Source organism: Cupressus sempervirens, chromosome 3, assembly GCF_028749045.1.
Source record: "Cupressus sempervirens isolate cs-2001-9-10 chromosome 3, ASM2874904v1, whole genome shotgun sequence".
Classification (NCBI taxonomy): domain Eukaryota; kingdom Viridiplantae; phylum Streptophyta; class Pinopsida; order Cupressales; family Cupressaceae; genus Cupressus; species Cupressus sempervirens.
The window spans coordinates 542023023-542039065 of NC_143120.1; the positions used below are offsets into that span (position 1 = coordinate 542023023).

The 16043-nt window shown below is 33.0% G+C and overlaps 1 protein-coding gene across 2 annotated transcripts in view; it reads right to left on the reverse strand.

Annotated features, from left to right (window-relative positions):
- Positions 1-2933, reverse strand: part of LOC149567560 (thioredoxin-like fold domain-containing protein MRL7, chloroplastic) — a 52221-nt gene extending 49288 nt beyond the window's left edge. The window contains exon 1 of one of the 2 annotated variants that reach the window (XM_089820776.1): positions 2184-2933. In XM_089820776.1, coding sequence (XP_089676902.1) covers positions 2184-2770 — 587 coding nt within the window. In that variant the 5' untranslated portion in view covers positions 2771-2933. The remainder of the gene's footprint in view (positions 1-2183) is intronic. The other variant, XM_089820775.1, reaches the window with a different exon arrangement.
- Between the last annotated feature and the right edge of the window lie 13110 nt (positions 2934-16043).

Consider the following 16043-nt stretch of genomic DNA (forward strand, 5'->3'; position numbering starts at 1 on the left):
TAGCTGCAGCTCCCTCTACAACAATATCTCTGGCACTAGACATTCTCAAGCTTAGTTGGTAACATCTTTCTATCTCACTTGTGTCTTTGAGCATCTTGGGAATCATCACATCTCTTTCTATCAATATTATTTTACTATTTCATGCAATAAGAGTTTTCCTCCAGTTGCAGGGTTTGTTTTTATTTGCATATATCATGTAATAGGGGTTTGCCTCCATCTAGCGGGGTTTGCTTCTATTACATTGTCATTTATCTATTTGTCTTTTCAATTTATCTATCTATCCGGCTTTTGTGAAGGTTGAAACACCAAAACAGGGACTGGATTAATTAAGGCAGGTCTCCAAACAGGCCCAAACAATTTTCCCTCTCTTGCACATGTGCAGGTTTTTGAAAGCATTCAAGTGCACAAGGGTTTGCATATATTTTATTTATTTCATTTGTGTTTATCTCATTTATATTCATCTCTCTTGTTTTATATATTTTTCACATTTTTCACTTTTGCATTTTGCAGGTTATTCGAAGAACAAACTTGGGCTTTTGTCATTCTGGGTGTTTTCTATTTTGATCTGTACAGGACTACAATGCGCCACACAAACGTTCGTGCACAGCACTGGCGTTCGTGATCGAGACGCTCAGGTTTGGACCAAAGACTCTTTGTCATCTGGTCTTTCCATTTCTAGAGTTCAATCATTTCTTCTCCTTGTATATAACAGGATATTTCCACTGGTTTATCCGGTTTGCAGATATCTGAATGTATGTTGTGAATTTGTGAATTTGATTCTCAAGGGAATCTAGTATTCCTTTGGCAGGGTAAATTTACAACATTACAATAATAGAAGACAAACCCCAAGTTTGTGTTGTTTCAAGAGCTAACGCACCCTAGGCAGTTGCTATTTGCATTTCTTGGTGCAAAGAGGTGTCAAAGTCATTGGTCAGTTTGATTGGACAATTTGAACCATGACAAATGCCTTAAGTTTCAACCAAAACTTTCATGAACTTTTTTTTTATGTTAAAAAAAATTGCTTAGACTCTCTATCAACCTGTTCATTATCATGGTCCACAATGCCAATGTTGGACACAATATGAAATAAACCAGCTAGGATTCAAACAGACACCTTTTAAGCACCTCCCAAATCCTAAATATGATATTTAAAGCAAAAAAACAGCAGCACGGGTATGAAGACCAAGGGATATGGAGATATCTCTGCAGAAAATAGCATGTATCAAACATGATATTCCTATTAAACATTTCAAATCTTGTAGAAACTAAAATAAGTCTTCTAATACCCATTATCATCACACAATTTAAAACCATTTATTATTTATTAACTATCAGTTACTGCTATCATTATTATCACATTACTTATTCATTATCATTAAAGACCATCCATCATTATTAATCATTTAATTAAATAACATTTTATTATTTAATTAAAAAGAAATAATTATCCATTTTAAAAATTTAAAAAATCCTCTGATATCTTCTCCATTAGTTAACTCACTGTTCAAATTGACAACTTTTTCATCTAATTACCCATTTAATAAAAAAAATTAATTTTCATATTCACCTATAATTATATTAATAAAATTTATTATTAGCTTCTCGTGTGTTTGAAATGAAAATTTCTCTCATTGATTCCAATTATCTAACCTCTCCAAATTGATTACACAACCACCTTAGCTATATCTTGATCCTTGATCAAATCCTCACCGTTCTCTTATCTTTTGAAACTCCAAAAATTCATCTTTTGCCTTATCATTTTCATTTATCGAATTCGTTAACATTATTCCGCTGCTTTTATCACAAAATACTGTGATACTGCATCCACCTCCTTTTACAAAGTACTTTCACTGTGTTCAAACCTAAAATTTGCAATTCGACTTGGTATTAGAACCTCAGCTAATTAGTGAATTCAATTACTTATTTTGTATTTCCATTTCTTATTACATATTATAGTGTTTCTGAATTCTCGTTCCCAAAAGCCCTGCTTGTATGTAACACAAGCTGAAAAGGGCAGAACAACATAATATGCAAGCATTTCAGGGTATTCTGTTGTGTATTATAACTAATGTTGGACCTAACATAATAGCACAATCAGAAGGAAAAATAAATAAAACTTCGAAAAAACCCTAGAAGGTTAAAACATGATCTTATTTTAAGTAAGAAAACAAGTTTGTGCGTACCTGGCGTATCTCTCAAACAGTAGCACAATCAAGGGACTATAGTGGAAAACAGTCCTCTCCCACTCCATGCAGGAAATCTCCTGAATGATTCCCCTATTGGACTCCCCTTCCCAGTCAATTACAGTGCCATCTTCTGCAACCACATTCCGAATGCGGGTTTCCTTAAAGTAATCGGCAGCATTCACCCTCCACCGCTTGTCAATATCTTCATCGTCAGGCCATCCTTCATCCACATCATCGTCTTCATCGTCATCCTTCTCCTCTACTTCCTCCTCTTTCTCATCCTCATCCGTCTCCTCCTCGCAGGAAGGGGAAGCATGATGTTCCTGCTTATACCCAAGTATGAAGTCCCGCTTCTTTGAAATGGGAAGTTGGTGTGATGTCTGTGTGTTCCACTTAAATCGAGCTTCACACATTGCCCGCTCCACATTGACGTAGGACTTTATCGTCACCCTCGCCCTGTCATTCAACCTTCTAATTGCGGCCGAAGTAGAAATACTTCCTCTGTAACGGGAGCAAGTGCGACCAGGTGAACCACCTCCACTTCTTACTTTGCTCCACTCCGTTGTTCGAAGTTCAGTCCACATATGTGCCAAAGTTTTATCTTCAGCGTGGATGTCGAAATGTTATCAGTTGTGCTCTGAAAGTGTCGGATATATTTCTTTAAAAACTTACACGCCTATGCCTAACAGCTGAAGCTCTTTTTAAATAAAAAAAATTGTGAAACTGGTGGCTTTGTGGAAACAAAATTTCTCCATTTTTTTTAAAATGAAATTTTCAAATGAATATCTGTTGCAAATTAAATTTGGAAGAGACAATTTAGACAAAAGGAAAAATTATAATGAAGACATCTATCATTTTTCCAATAAACAGTCGCTGCTTATTTTGATCTCCGCCTTTTTTTCAAAACTATCATTTCCTCTTAATTTAAGAGTTACATAGGAACACAATGGCTACTTAAATTTAAGGACATGGGGTTAGATCATTTATTTTACTTCCAAATTGTTGCCCCATTTATTTGGCCGTATTAAAATGTATAAAATTGAAATATGCAATGGATAGAAACTCTAATCTTGTTAGGGGAGAGGGGTTGATGTAAGATGGAACTGGATATTTTGATTAGGGTTCGGGTCTATTGAGGTGGTGAATTTAAAAAAATAAAACTAGCACTTGCATCTTTAAGGGTGTGTGTGTGTGTGTGTGTGTGTGTGTGTGAAATGTTATCATTCTATTACTGACATGGAAAGTTTTCTCATAACATTTTAAGTGGAGAGTCAAATGTTGGTAAGATAATGTTTATCTTTATTACGTTATGTTCCTTATACCCATGGAATACACCATGCTAGACTTTTCCTTCATTGAGGTTCATCTTTTCTTTTCAACAATTTATCTCTTTCACAACTTTTTCCAATATCTTTGTACACCCTTTTTCATCCATAATGAACTTTATGGGCTCTTGTCATAATGATTTGTGCTTTGATTATCCTCCTCCAAAAGAACAGGTGTTATAGGAACATTGGCATTGTTATTGATGAAGTACAAACAATTGTAGTGGTTTTCATCATGATATGAGATATGGAGTGTGGGGGTGTCTTAGCTATCAAAATTGTAGATTTGGGATGCTTGACTCTTAAAATGGTGCTCATGAATATAGTTCGAGTTACCATGGAAGTTGCATAAATCTCACAATGGTCTGTACAAGTTCCATCTTTTTCCATTTTTTCATAATGTTCTTCAAAATTCATGTCATCCTTTTGAGAAAAGAAAGGCTCAAAGTCTAAACGATGCTCTATAATGTACTCCACAACCATACTACGATACTTTGAGTGTTTCTCTTGGTCACCTTCAAGTTGATCTGCTAGGGCTCTAAAAAAAAAATTTCCATCTAGTAGTAATTGTACTATTCTCATCCACAATCCATTTTGTTGAACCTTAACTTCTTCTTCACTCTCCTCCTCAGTTTTTGGTTCATCTAATAGGATGCTTAATTGAGATTATTTTTCTTCTCTAATGGGCATTTCTGATTGAGAAAGACATGGTTATGGTAAAATGTTTCTTTATAATAGAATTCAGATAATTAATGAGATATAAATTATTGAATGCATTTGTGTGTGGTCCTAAAAAATATGAAGATGATTAATTGTAGAACAAATATAAATGCAACCCTCCATAATATAAATTAGATGAATTGAAATTTATGAACATGTAGAGAATAAATTACCTCTCATGGTGTAGGAGACAAGTAGTTACAATTGGAAGTGATGTGAGGGCTAAAGTCGAGGCTAATACATATTTGGTTTGTTGTGAGAATCAAGTAGTAACATGTCACACACACACACACATAAACCACTGATATGTCCTTAGCATAATGTGAGGTACATGTAATTGCATGTCTACAATGTATAGACATGATTTTACTTGAGGAACTAATAGGTACATTTCTTGAGCTCTATTGTGTTCACGTGCATGTTTGGTTAAAGTAAGACATTGCCACATTCATTTTCCTTGTCACAAGATTTTACAAAACACAATGCTATCAAATATATATATATATATATATATATACATATATATATATATATATATATATACATATATATACATATATATATATATATACATATATATATATACATATATATATATATATACATATACATATATATATATATATGTACATATGTGTATATATATATATGTATATATATATATATATATACATATATATATATATATACATATATATATACACATATATATATATATATGTATATGTACATATGTATATATATATACATACATATCTATACACACACACACACACACACACACACACACACACACACACATATATATATATACATATCTACACACACACACACACACACATATCTATACATACATATACATATCTATACATATCTATACATACATATCTATACATATATATATACATATCTATACATATATATACATATACATATTATATATATACATATATATATATATATATATATATATATATATATATATATATGTATGTATATATATATATATATATATATATATATATATGTATGTATATATATGTATATATGTATGTATATATATATATATATATAATGTATATATACATAATATACATATATATACATAGATACATATTATGTATATATACATATATATATATATACATACATATATACATATATACATAATATGTATCTATGTATATATATATATATATATATGTGTGTGTGTATGTATATGTATATATATGTATATATGTATATATATATATATATGTATATGTATATATGTATATGTATATATGTATATATATGTATATATGTGTATATGTATAAATGTATAATATGTATATATGTGTATATATAAAATACGTATATATATGTGTATATATATGTGTGTGTGTGTATATATATACGTAACATTTATTTATATTTATTAAAATGGTGTTTTTTACAATAGTGTGTCATAGTATGAAGAGGACACTATAATAGTTCTCTCAAAAATTCTCATTGACTAAAAAAGTTAATGCACCTAGTACCAAAAGGTATTAACACCTCCATAGTACATCTGACCCGTTACATACAGTGAAAGCAAAAACTGGTAGAGCCACCTGACATCTAGAACCTGCCGACTTAGACCTTGAACCAAGTTACAACTTTCTCGATGAAATTCAGAATGGATTGATCATCCTCCATAGAGCGTCGCTGCCTTCTAGAGCCACTCATTTTTGCCTCCTCTAATAGAGACACATCGACCCACATCCCTACTCACGTGGACTCTCTAGTAGGCTCATGATTTCCCTTACCCAGTTGTTACTTCAACGATTCTTCAGGTGGTCGTGTGCTCTTCCTTGGAGTTGCCTTCATGAAACTCTTATTCCCCTCCTCCAACACCCAGACCTTTTCCTGTAGAAATTTGACCACTTTCCTCCATCCTTCGGCCACTTTGGGCAAGTGTACCTCGCGGGGAGCTGCAGATGACCACACAACTAGAGGTTGTAACAATGAATCACCACCTCCAATCTGCCTCCATAGTTCCTACCCCATTTACAGCCCTTCCCCTAGCTCAGCCATGCCAATGACCTCATCAACACCCAAAAGCCATTATGGGTCAATACTCACAGCGACAACCCTTTGAATTTCCTCTTTTGTCTCTCTGATGAGCAATGCCAAAGCTACAAAGAGGGAAATAATGTCCAAATTGGTCCTCCTCCTCCAATACGAGTCCATATATTCTGGGCCAAAAATCTCCATTATGATGCTCATGAATTCCTAGTCTTCAATGAGAAAAGTGTTCTTCAGTCACCTCATTGAGATTTTCCCTTCATAAGCATGTGTTTGATTATCTGACTCCAATGCAAAGTTGGCCTCCATTTTTGAAATCTTTGCTCAAATGCTTCTAAGAAAAGAGACTCCTCCCTATCTAAAAACACTCACACAAATGATCTGGAAGCCCACATTTCAAAGTCTAGATGAGTGCGGATCCTTTGTCATGCGCGGAGGATTACTTTTTCATGAGTGTTGTTGGTTACGAGGGTAAATGATTGTAAATCACTCCTTCAAAAGGAGGTGAATGGACATAATGCCACTTATGACACACTGACCTTAGTCAAATTTAAGAAGCCCAAAGTATTCAAATATGTCGTTCTAGTTCCCAAAGAGGGCATTTTCTCCTAGATTGGCCAATTTATCTGCCACCTTATTTGCCTCCCTGTAGACATGGGATATCCTGAAGTCCTCAAACTCCGTTAGGAGGCATTTTATCTGGTTAATGTGCTTATTGAGATGCCATGATTCCAATTTTCCTTTCTTTATCTCATTAATGATGATCTCTGAGTCTCCTTCCAGATGCACTCACCCGATGCCCAGCTTGACTCCTAACATTAGGGCATCTTTTGTTGCTTCGCATTCTCCCACATTATTAGTCCCATCCTTAAGTCTTTTAGCAACAAGAGCTATCGATTGCCTTCATGATCCTATGCTATACATTCGCATCCAGATATACCCAAATTTCCTTGGATAGCCCCATCAAAATTAATTTTGATCCATCCTTCCTCTCGTGGTTGCCAAAAACACCTATCCAACCTGTGACAAGGATTAACCCTTGAAGGCCCATTAATGGGCCCTATCAAATATATTTTTTACCATGTATGTATAGATTTGATTTAACTCTGGCATGTATTTATATCCATTACTTTTTGTCAATTCATTTTAGTGATAGTTTTTGAGCTAGTGAACAACAAATTCATCAGACTTCAAGTTATGACTCACCTTAAGATTTATGGTTTCTTCAAGAATGTAAACAATTGAGTGAGATTTCATATGAAGAAGTGATTTTTTCACACTTTCGATGCCTACATTATGGTAATGCTACATTAAAGAATTCTAATTAACATATGCAAAATATCTAAATGATTTAGAAACAAAAAATAATCTGGAAAAATATATGTTAAAATTTTTATTTTTATTTTATTGGTAAGAGGCCGAAGCCAAGGTTAATTATTATTATTTGTTGTGATTCATTATTTCGATTATTAGTTAAGCTTGAGTAGATTTGAACTCAAAACCTCCTGATTAAGAGGCTCACAATTTACCATTGTGTTGTAGGCTCTTGCCTAATTTTATAATTATTATTATATTATAAAAAGTATTAACAATATAATGCAATAAAAAATATTACAAATAAGTCCCACGATGGTTTGTCAAAACTAAAGTTAAAAATGATCCCCAATTTAAGAGAATATATATAAAGTATCTTTTCTTCATCTTAGACCTTATGAGAATTATATAGTTTTACAATTTTTTATTTTATTTTTATTTTTTTGCTCGGTAAATGGCCTAAGCCTTGATTAATTTTATTGATAAATATTGTTTTACAATTATTCAACATATTGGAATACCAATTCTATTTAAATTTTAAATTATTTATTATTTTTATTTTTATCAACTTAAGCTAAAATATTTTATATAGAAAATAATTCTTCCATTCACTTTTTTAAGAGGTGTGTATACTTTTTTGAATTATAATTGCATCTAAATTACTTTAAAAATAATATCATAAGAAATTTAATGCTTATAAATACAAATTTAAATACAATAAAAACTAATTTAAATATAAACTAAAGTGACAATACATAAATAATATGAATGTGAATGAGTATAAAAATTAATAAATTATTAAAAAATTACTTTATTTTATAAATGAAATCATCAAAATGTCCTTATTAATAACTTATTCTAATCTTGTTTTTAAGTACTTCATTTTTTCCTTCCAATTTATAATTAATTAATAATTATTTTTCCTTTATTCATTTTTATTTGATATCTAATTGGTGATGTCCTATGTTATCCATTCTACTTCCCCTATTAGGCTATTGAACAATTTGTTGGACAGAAGAGCCAACCTGAAACATGAGATATCATTTAAATTTAATTTCAACAACTTCGTATTAGTCAAAAAACACTCTAAATTCTACTTCTACTAAATAAAATATTTACTTTACTAATTAATTACATACTATCATAATTAAGTAATTTCAGATAATATTTGATTACAATCCACTATTAGTTATTTTTTTATGTTTATATAAGATATATTATTTCTTCTATTTTTATCAACCATGACCTTTCTAACTACATTAAATCTATGACCTTTTTATCAGCCATGACCTTTGTTAATTAATTACATACTATCATAATTAAGTAATTTCATATAAGATTTGATTACAATCCATGATTAGTTTTCGCTTATATCATTTTATGTTTGTATAAGATATATTATTTCTTCTATTTTTATCAACCATGAAAATTCCTAGGTAGTATCGACTCTTGTTTCCTTTGTAGAAAAGATGGGCATGTCAGAAAGAACTGCCCCATTATCCAAAAGGCTAAAGCTTCCTCCATCTCTGCAGACCAGAACAATACTAAGGCAATGAAATTTAAAGATGCATATGTTGTTAAAAATAAGGAGCCCCCCAAGGGCATTCTTGCATTAAGCATCGAAACACGCAAGGTTTTAGAGGACCTTTGTATAGAATTGGATGCCCTTCAAGCAACTTCCAAACCCCTAACCGAGAAAGACCCTTCAATCTTTTCCAAGAACCTTTCACTCTTGAGATTCCCTCTCCGTCCCGGAGTCCATAGAATTGACACAAGAGAGACCTAAACACATAACTATGAATGCTCAACATATCGTTTTAGAGAAAATCAAAAAGCTTCCAGGTCATAAGTTTAGGAAGGAATCTAATCATTATCTAGTTCTACCCCCTCCCAAGGAAGTAGAAGCTATTTTTAAAGGGAATGAACCTATAAACACAACTTCAGCCCTATTTGAACTTAACAATCAATGCAGTCCTAAAGAAATTCTAAGAAGTGATGGGTGTGTCACTATAGTAGACTCCTATGAAATAGATGATGATCTAAATGGTTTTGATTTGATAGTAATCCAAGTTGGTGTTAACCTTGACACAACCTGATCAAGTATGGATATTAGGAGGAAATTGACCTCTAAGATTAGAATACCGAGTGAGGATGAGAATGAGAATTACGATATGGAAGAGTCTAATGAGGACAAAATTGAAACCCCTGAGACAAACATGGATTTAAAAACTAAGAGCTTTGTATTTAATGCCAAAAAGAAAGGTTGGAAGCCTAGGAAGAAGATAGAAGACAAGGTAGAGGAAGTGTTTGGGATGTAGAAGGAAGGGGAACATGTTGCTAAGAGAAAGAGAGGTAGACCTTCATTGTCCTCCACCCTTGCCAAAAACTCTAATATTCAGAAAGATGATTTGCCTAATTGTTTTAAGAAATTTTGATCTCCCAAAGGTAAATCGACCTTTTCCATCCCTACTTTAATGGTCAAATGCATCTCTTAGAATGTAAGGGTTTTGTAAACTCCAAAAAAGAAATATATTATAATGAGATTGATCAAAGCACATAAGGATGTTGATTTTCTAATGTTGGAAGAAATCAAGGCAATTGGATTTCAGCTTGATATAGCCTTGAATTGCATTTGGAAAGAGGCCAAATTCTTCTCTACCAATCATGGGAAAGGAAAAGGAGTGATTGTGATTCTAACCAATCCTAAGTGGAAAAACCTAGTAGTTGATTGGTGATCCTCACCTTGCAATAGAGTTGTATGGGTGATACTAAACAATCAAGGGATGTGATTTAAAGTATGCTCAGTATATGCACCTAAAAATTATTTCAAAAGGGTCTCCCTATGGAAATGGATGTCCCTAATGCACGATATCCCATGGATTATAGCTAGTGACTTCACAATGGTAGAAAATCAACAAGATAAGATGGGAAGGAGCAAATTTGAGTGGAAATGGGATGAGAAGTTATTTTGGAATTGAGTTTTGAGTAAATATCTATTGTTCAACCCATTGGTAAGAAAGAAAAGTGAACATATGGGGATATGGTATACCTGGATCAACTTCCAGAAAGGAAACAACAAAATCTGTTGTAGATTTGACAAATTCTATGTTAACAAGAATACATTTAGTTTTTAATTATCAGATGAAGGTTACAGTGTGTAGGTATATCCATTTACATTATCTGATCATAACCCCATAGTTGCTTATGCCTTCTGGAATGATAGCCGAAAAACTGAGGTTCCTAAGTTAGAAGGATTTTCCCTTAACACCACCCTACTAAAAGACGTTAACCTCAACACAACCACAATTATGATAAGATGGTTCAACTATTCTGTGGTAACACGTTCAGATGTAATCACTAGGTGGAACACTATGATAGAAAGTTGGAGATAGATTTTCAAGACTGTCGGAAAAAAAAAGTTAAGGATGTGAGAAGGAAGGAGACAACACTACATAACACCTTAGTTGAAGCAGAAACTACCATGCAATCCAATCCTCAAGATTGCCTTGACTAATGTGTCTTAGTTGAAGCAAGAGATGCTCTAAGAATGATCCAACAAATTAAGTTTCTAGGGACTTATTCCAAAAAGAGTATTAAAGGATTATAAAACTAGATTAAATGCTCCCAAATTAAAAGAAAAGATCATTCAAGCTATTACTCAAATGAGTAATGATAAGGCCCGGGGACCACATGGAATACCAGTAGAATTCTACAAGACTCACCTTGATTTGATTTTGCAAGACTTACAAATGTTGTATCAAGAAGGCTTTAAACAGGGCTCATTAGGAGTTGTTGTTAATTTAGGACTGATTAAACTCATACCTAAGGAAGGAGATAACACCCTAATTAAAAATTGGAGGCCCATTACTCTCCTCAATGTTTCTTACAAAATACTAGCAAAAATATTGGCTCTTTGTCTCAAAGAATTTTTTCCATATGCTATCAACCATACACAAACTATATTTGTCAAAGGGACATATATTTTAGAGAATCTAATTACATGCTGGGAAACTATGGAATGGGCTAAGGATTTTGGGAAACAAGCAGGAATGTTCCTAATTGACTACAAGAAGGTATATGATAAAATAGAATGGAAGTTTATTGAGTTGATGATGGAAGGTCTGGGATTCCCCAAAAAAAAATATCAAGATGGTACTCACCCTAATGGAAGAAGCTCATACTACTATGGAAATCAATGGCATAAGATCAAATTCCTTCTATCTCTCAAGATCTATAAGACAAGGTTGCCCTCTTGCTCCATCATTATTTGTTATTACAGCTGATAGTCTACATTACATTCTCAGAGAGGAGTCTCTCTCACCTAAAGTTAGAGGATTTATGATTCCTAACAAGGAGGAACTCAATAATGTACAGTTTGTAGATGACACCTCCCTAGTCATCGAACTATTAGAGGAAAATAATAGTAATCTCACAAAAAATTGGATATATTCTACAGAGCTTCAGGAAGAAAATTATCTTTTGGCAAATCCATTATCCTAGGATGGGAAGAACAACCACCCTCATGATATGGGAAATTTGGATTTTCATGGGGGGAACCTACTCATATAGTCAGGTATCTAGGGATACCCTTCTCTATCTCACCTAACCCAAATTCAATGTAGGAATAGATTAAGGAGAAGATCATTGGCAAGCTTAGTATATGGAATAATAACTATCTATCTCTGGGTGGTAGAATGCAAGTTTACCAAAAAATACTATCTACCTATACTATATACTACTCCTATGCATGGTTCTTTAATCAAAGCCAGATCAACTACATTCAAAAAATTATCAAAAACTTGTTATGGTCAGATGGAAAAGGGAACCAAAAAAGACATGCAATTAAATGGAGTTGGTGTACATGAGAAAGGAAGTAAGGGGGATGGGGTTGAAAGACTTAAGATTGTAAGGTATTCCTCTTGTAGCCAAATGGATTGCCAAATCCACAAAAGGAAGTGAACCCTAGAAAGTAGTAATGAGACATAATATTGCAAGAGGAGTTATGTGCATTGGAAAATTTTGGAAAGGGATGCACATTCATGACCTATTATTAGAAAGATGGAAGATCAAAGTGGAAGGATCGATAATCTTTAAATCCATTTGGAAAGCTTGGGAAAAAGTGAGACACTAGGTAGTAGGGGTTGGAATCATAATTAGACAAGCTAAACTGTATGGGGAGAAATCTTTTTGGTGGAATCTAGAAAGAAAGGGAAAGCCTCTTTCTCTTCTCCAAGGTTGTTTAGCCAAGGCCTAGGACAAAATTGGTATTCATTCTTTCAGTGACCTCTTCATAAATGGTAACCTTTTCACTTGGGAGAACCTAATGTCTAAGTTTAGCCTCCCCTAATCCCAAAAGAGAACCTATGTTGTTTTGAAAGATGCTTGGCTAAGGCCAAGCTTCCCCAAGTTTGTGGTGCTGAGATTGATAGACTACCTCTTCTTAGTTGGTTTGATGGATCCCTATTCTGCTCCACCAAAGCCAATTGCCTGTATAGACTACTCTCTGATAATGATGAATTTTTTGAGTATCTTAACATCAAATGGGATTGTAAGTTAGAACCTAGAGATTGGAGCAAACATTTGTCTTCTATCTTGCATCAAAATGGAGAACCTAAGATTCAATTCTTTATTTGTCAAGCCTTGCTTATTAGACTCTTGCTAAACAATGTTGATGGTTTTCCCTTCACTAGTTCTTTCTGCTCCATGTCAAAAACTATGACCCACTTGTTTGCTAAATGTGACTTTTCCAAAGGGGTTTGGAACTGATTTGGTGTCCAAATTGATTCTAAGATTCCTTTATTCTTTGTTATTACTAGGTGCATCCCTAGCCTCCCCAAAGATCTTAATATATTTTGGGTCATTCTTTCTTCTTATTTGCTTTGGTCTATTTGGTTGATTAGGAATAATGACATATTTTAAGATAGGATTAGGATCCTTACCGAGTCTCCAAGGAGACTCATTATGCATAAAAACTTTTTGCATGTTATCTTCAGCTACAAGATTAAAGTGAGATAAGCATTAAGGGTATTAAGTGATTGTGCAAAAGTTCTAAAAGAAGAAGGTATTCAATTTGAGGTGAAGGTTGATGCACCAGATTCATTTGAGGGCACTCTTAAGGATATGTTGGAACAAATCAAGTTGAGGAAGTAAATAGAGGAATTGAACACACAAGCTGGTGAAGGGGATCAAGCTAGTACCAATGTCACGATGTACAGACCTAGGAGTAGCAACACTAGGATGGGCAGAATGGTGAACATACTAGCTAAATCTTGTGAATCTAAAAGGATGATCGTGATTAATGAAAATTGAGAGGAGTTCAATGAAGGAAGAACTCCATGCACAATGATCAATGTCTTTCCCCACATGCTTGCACTTCCTCAGAAGCAAATTATGAAGGATCCTAACATAGTGATCAGGGGTGGGGAACTTAGGTTGTGGCAGTCTGATGGTCCCTTGCCTAGGGTAGCCTGGATGGACATCTAAAAACATTATTATTATTCCTTTTTGATGCTCTGATTTGGATTTTATGTTTAGATGGTCTGATGTTTAATTGAAGATCTATACACACCACAGATCATTTATTGACTTTACTCCTTGTTTAGACTTAGTTTTTGTGGTATTACTTGGTAATGACTCTATATTATAATTAATAAAAATAAAAATAAAAATTATATTATGAAAATAAAAATACATAAGGGCTAATTAGAACTTCAAAACACAAATACTATTAAACATTTGTTAGAGACATTTGCCCAAAACGCCAAGCCTACCTACCTATTCTTTGATTAATTCTTCAACCAAAATTATCAAAAATCCAAATTGAAAATGATATTTATGTGGCACTCAATATAATAGGTTTGATGTCTATCCCATCAAACCATGGAAGCAAAAAAGAATTATTTTTAATTTAAAGGAAAAAACTATTATAGGCTGATAAAAATCAAATCTACGATAAAGAAACCCAACAAATCAGCATCACAGAAAAGAATTATAGTAAATTCCATATAAGTGTTACATAAGAGCATAAAGGCAAGCTACAAACCATCTTACAACAAAGACATGGGTTGCCTGGCATAAGAATATCCTGAATGGCTTGCTTTTCCCTACATACAACAATGGCTTCTTCCAACTCAAATAAGGCTTACATGCATAATGAAAGTAATGGAGTACATAATGTTTGATTGAAGGGGTTGACCCTCTCACACCCTGCATTATTGTATATTGACAAAGTTTTTATACTGAGCTCCATCAAACTGAATCTTTTTTTCTCAATCATATTTATCTATGCTTATGAATGCCAAAGATGACAAAGCTTGATATATAAAACATCTTCTAATATTTTCTGTTATTTTCTTAATGATCATTAATATTAGCGTTGAAAAGAATGAAAATTTTGTAAATGTTTTCAGTAATTTGTTCAAACATGCAATGTGTTAATCGCCTGTAGACAAAATTAAAACATTTTTTGGATTTAATCTTGTAATAATGTAAATGTTAGAATTTGATAATACATCAAAAATTAGAGAGTTAATACAACTCTAATGAAATCAATTTTTTATCATTAATTTTTTAACAATGTTAGTCCTATAATGAATTAAATTAAACAATTATAAAGACTACTAAATGAATTCCCATCAATCATTTATTACATATCTCATGTTTAATAAGAGACAAACATACTATTATATTTGTATAGTTCTTAAACATTACTTTATTATTGTAATTAAAGACCTCACAAAGAAAAAGTATAACAATGATCTTTATATTAAAATATATTCTTCTATCCAAATTTAAATAAACATAACTTAGATTCCTACTTTATGTTAATTTATCTACACTTAATGTAATACTTTTCTCAGCCCCAAATAAAAGACCATTTTTCTTTGGTTCATCATAGCCATCTTGAAAAACCTCAACCTAGTAGATAAAATGATTTCTTATAACATTATATCTTATATCTATAAAGAGGAAATAAATGACCAATAAAATATTGATTCCCCTAACCCTAAATAGGGCTTCTTACATGTGAGCATTTATCATTTTTTCTCTTTAATTTTTGGTGTGGGATGGTGGGCGATGCAATGACACTTACCTCTACTAGAGGCGTCACTAATAGAGGAGGTATTGTCAAGTGACCATGAGCATAGTAGGGGTTGCATGGTTCTAGAACTCAGGGGCAACGATGATAGCCAAAGTGGCATGAGAGGAGAAGCGTTCCCTTTTTTCATACACAAAATCATGTAACTCTATGTATGATGTCTACATCAATACTTGTCATGCCCTGCAGAGTGCACCACATTTTCCCTGCATTTTTAATAGACTTCACTTTCATGGCAACATTTTAAAAGTTAAACATCGTAAGACTGTTAGGAAATTTGAACAGTCCTACCAAAGTTTTCTAAAGAGAAGAACCCTGTCAGCTTAATAATGGAATGTGAATCAATTATCATGT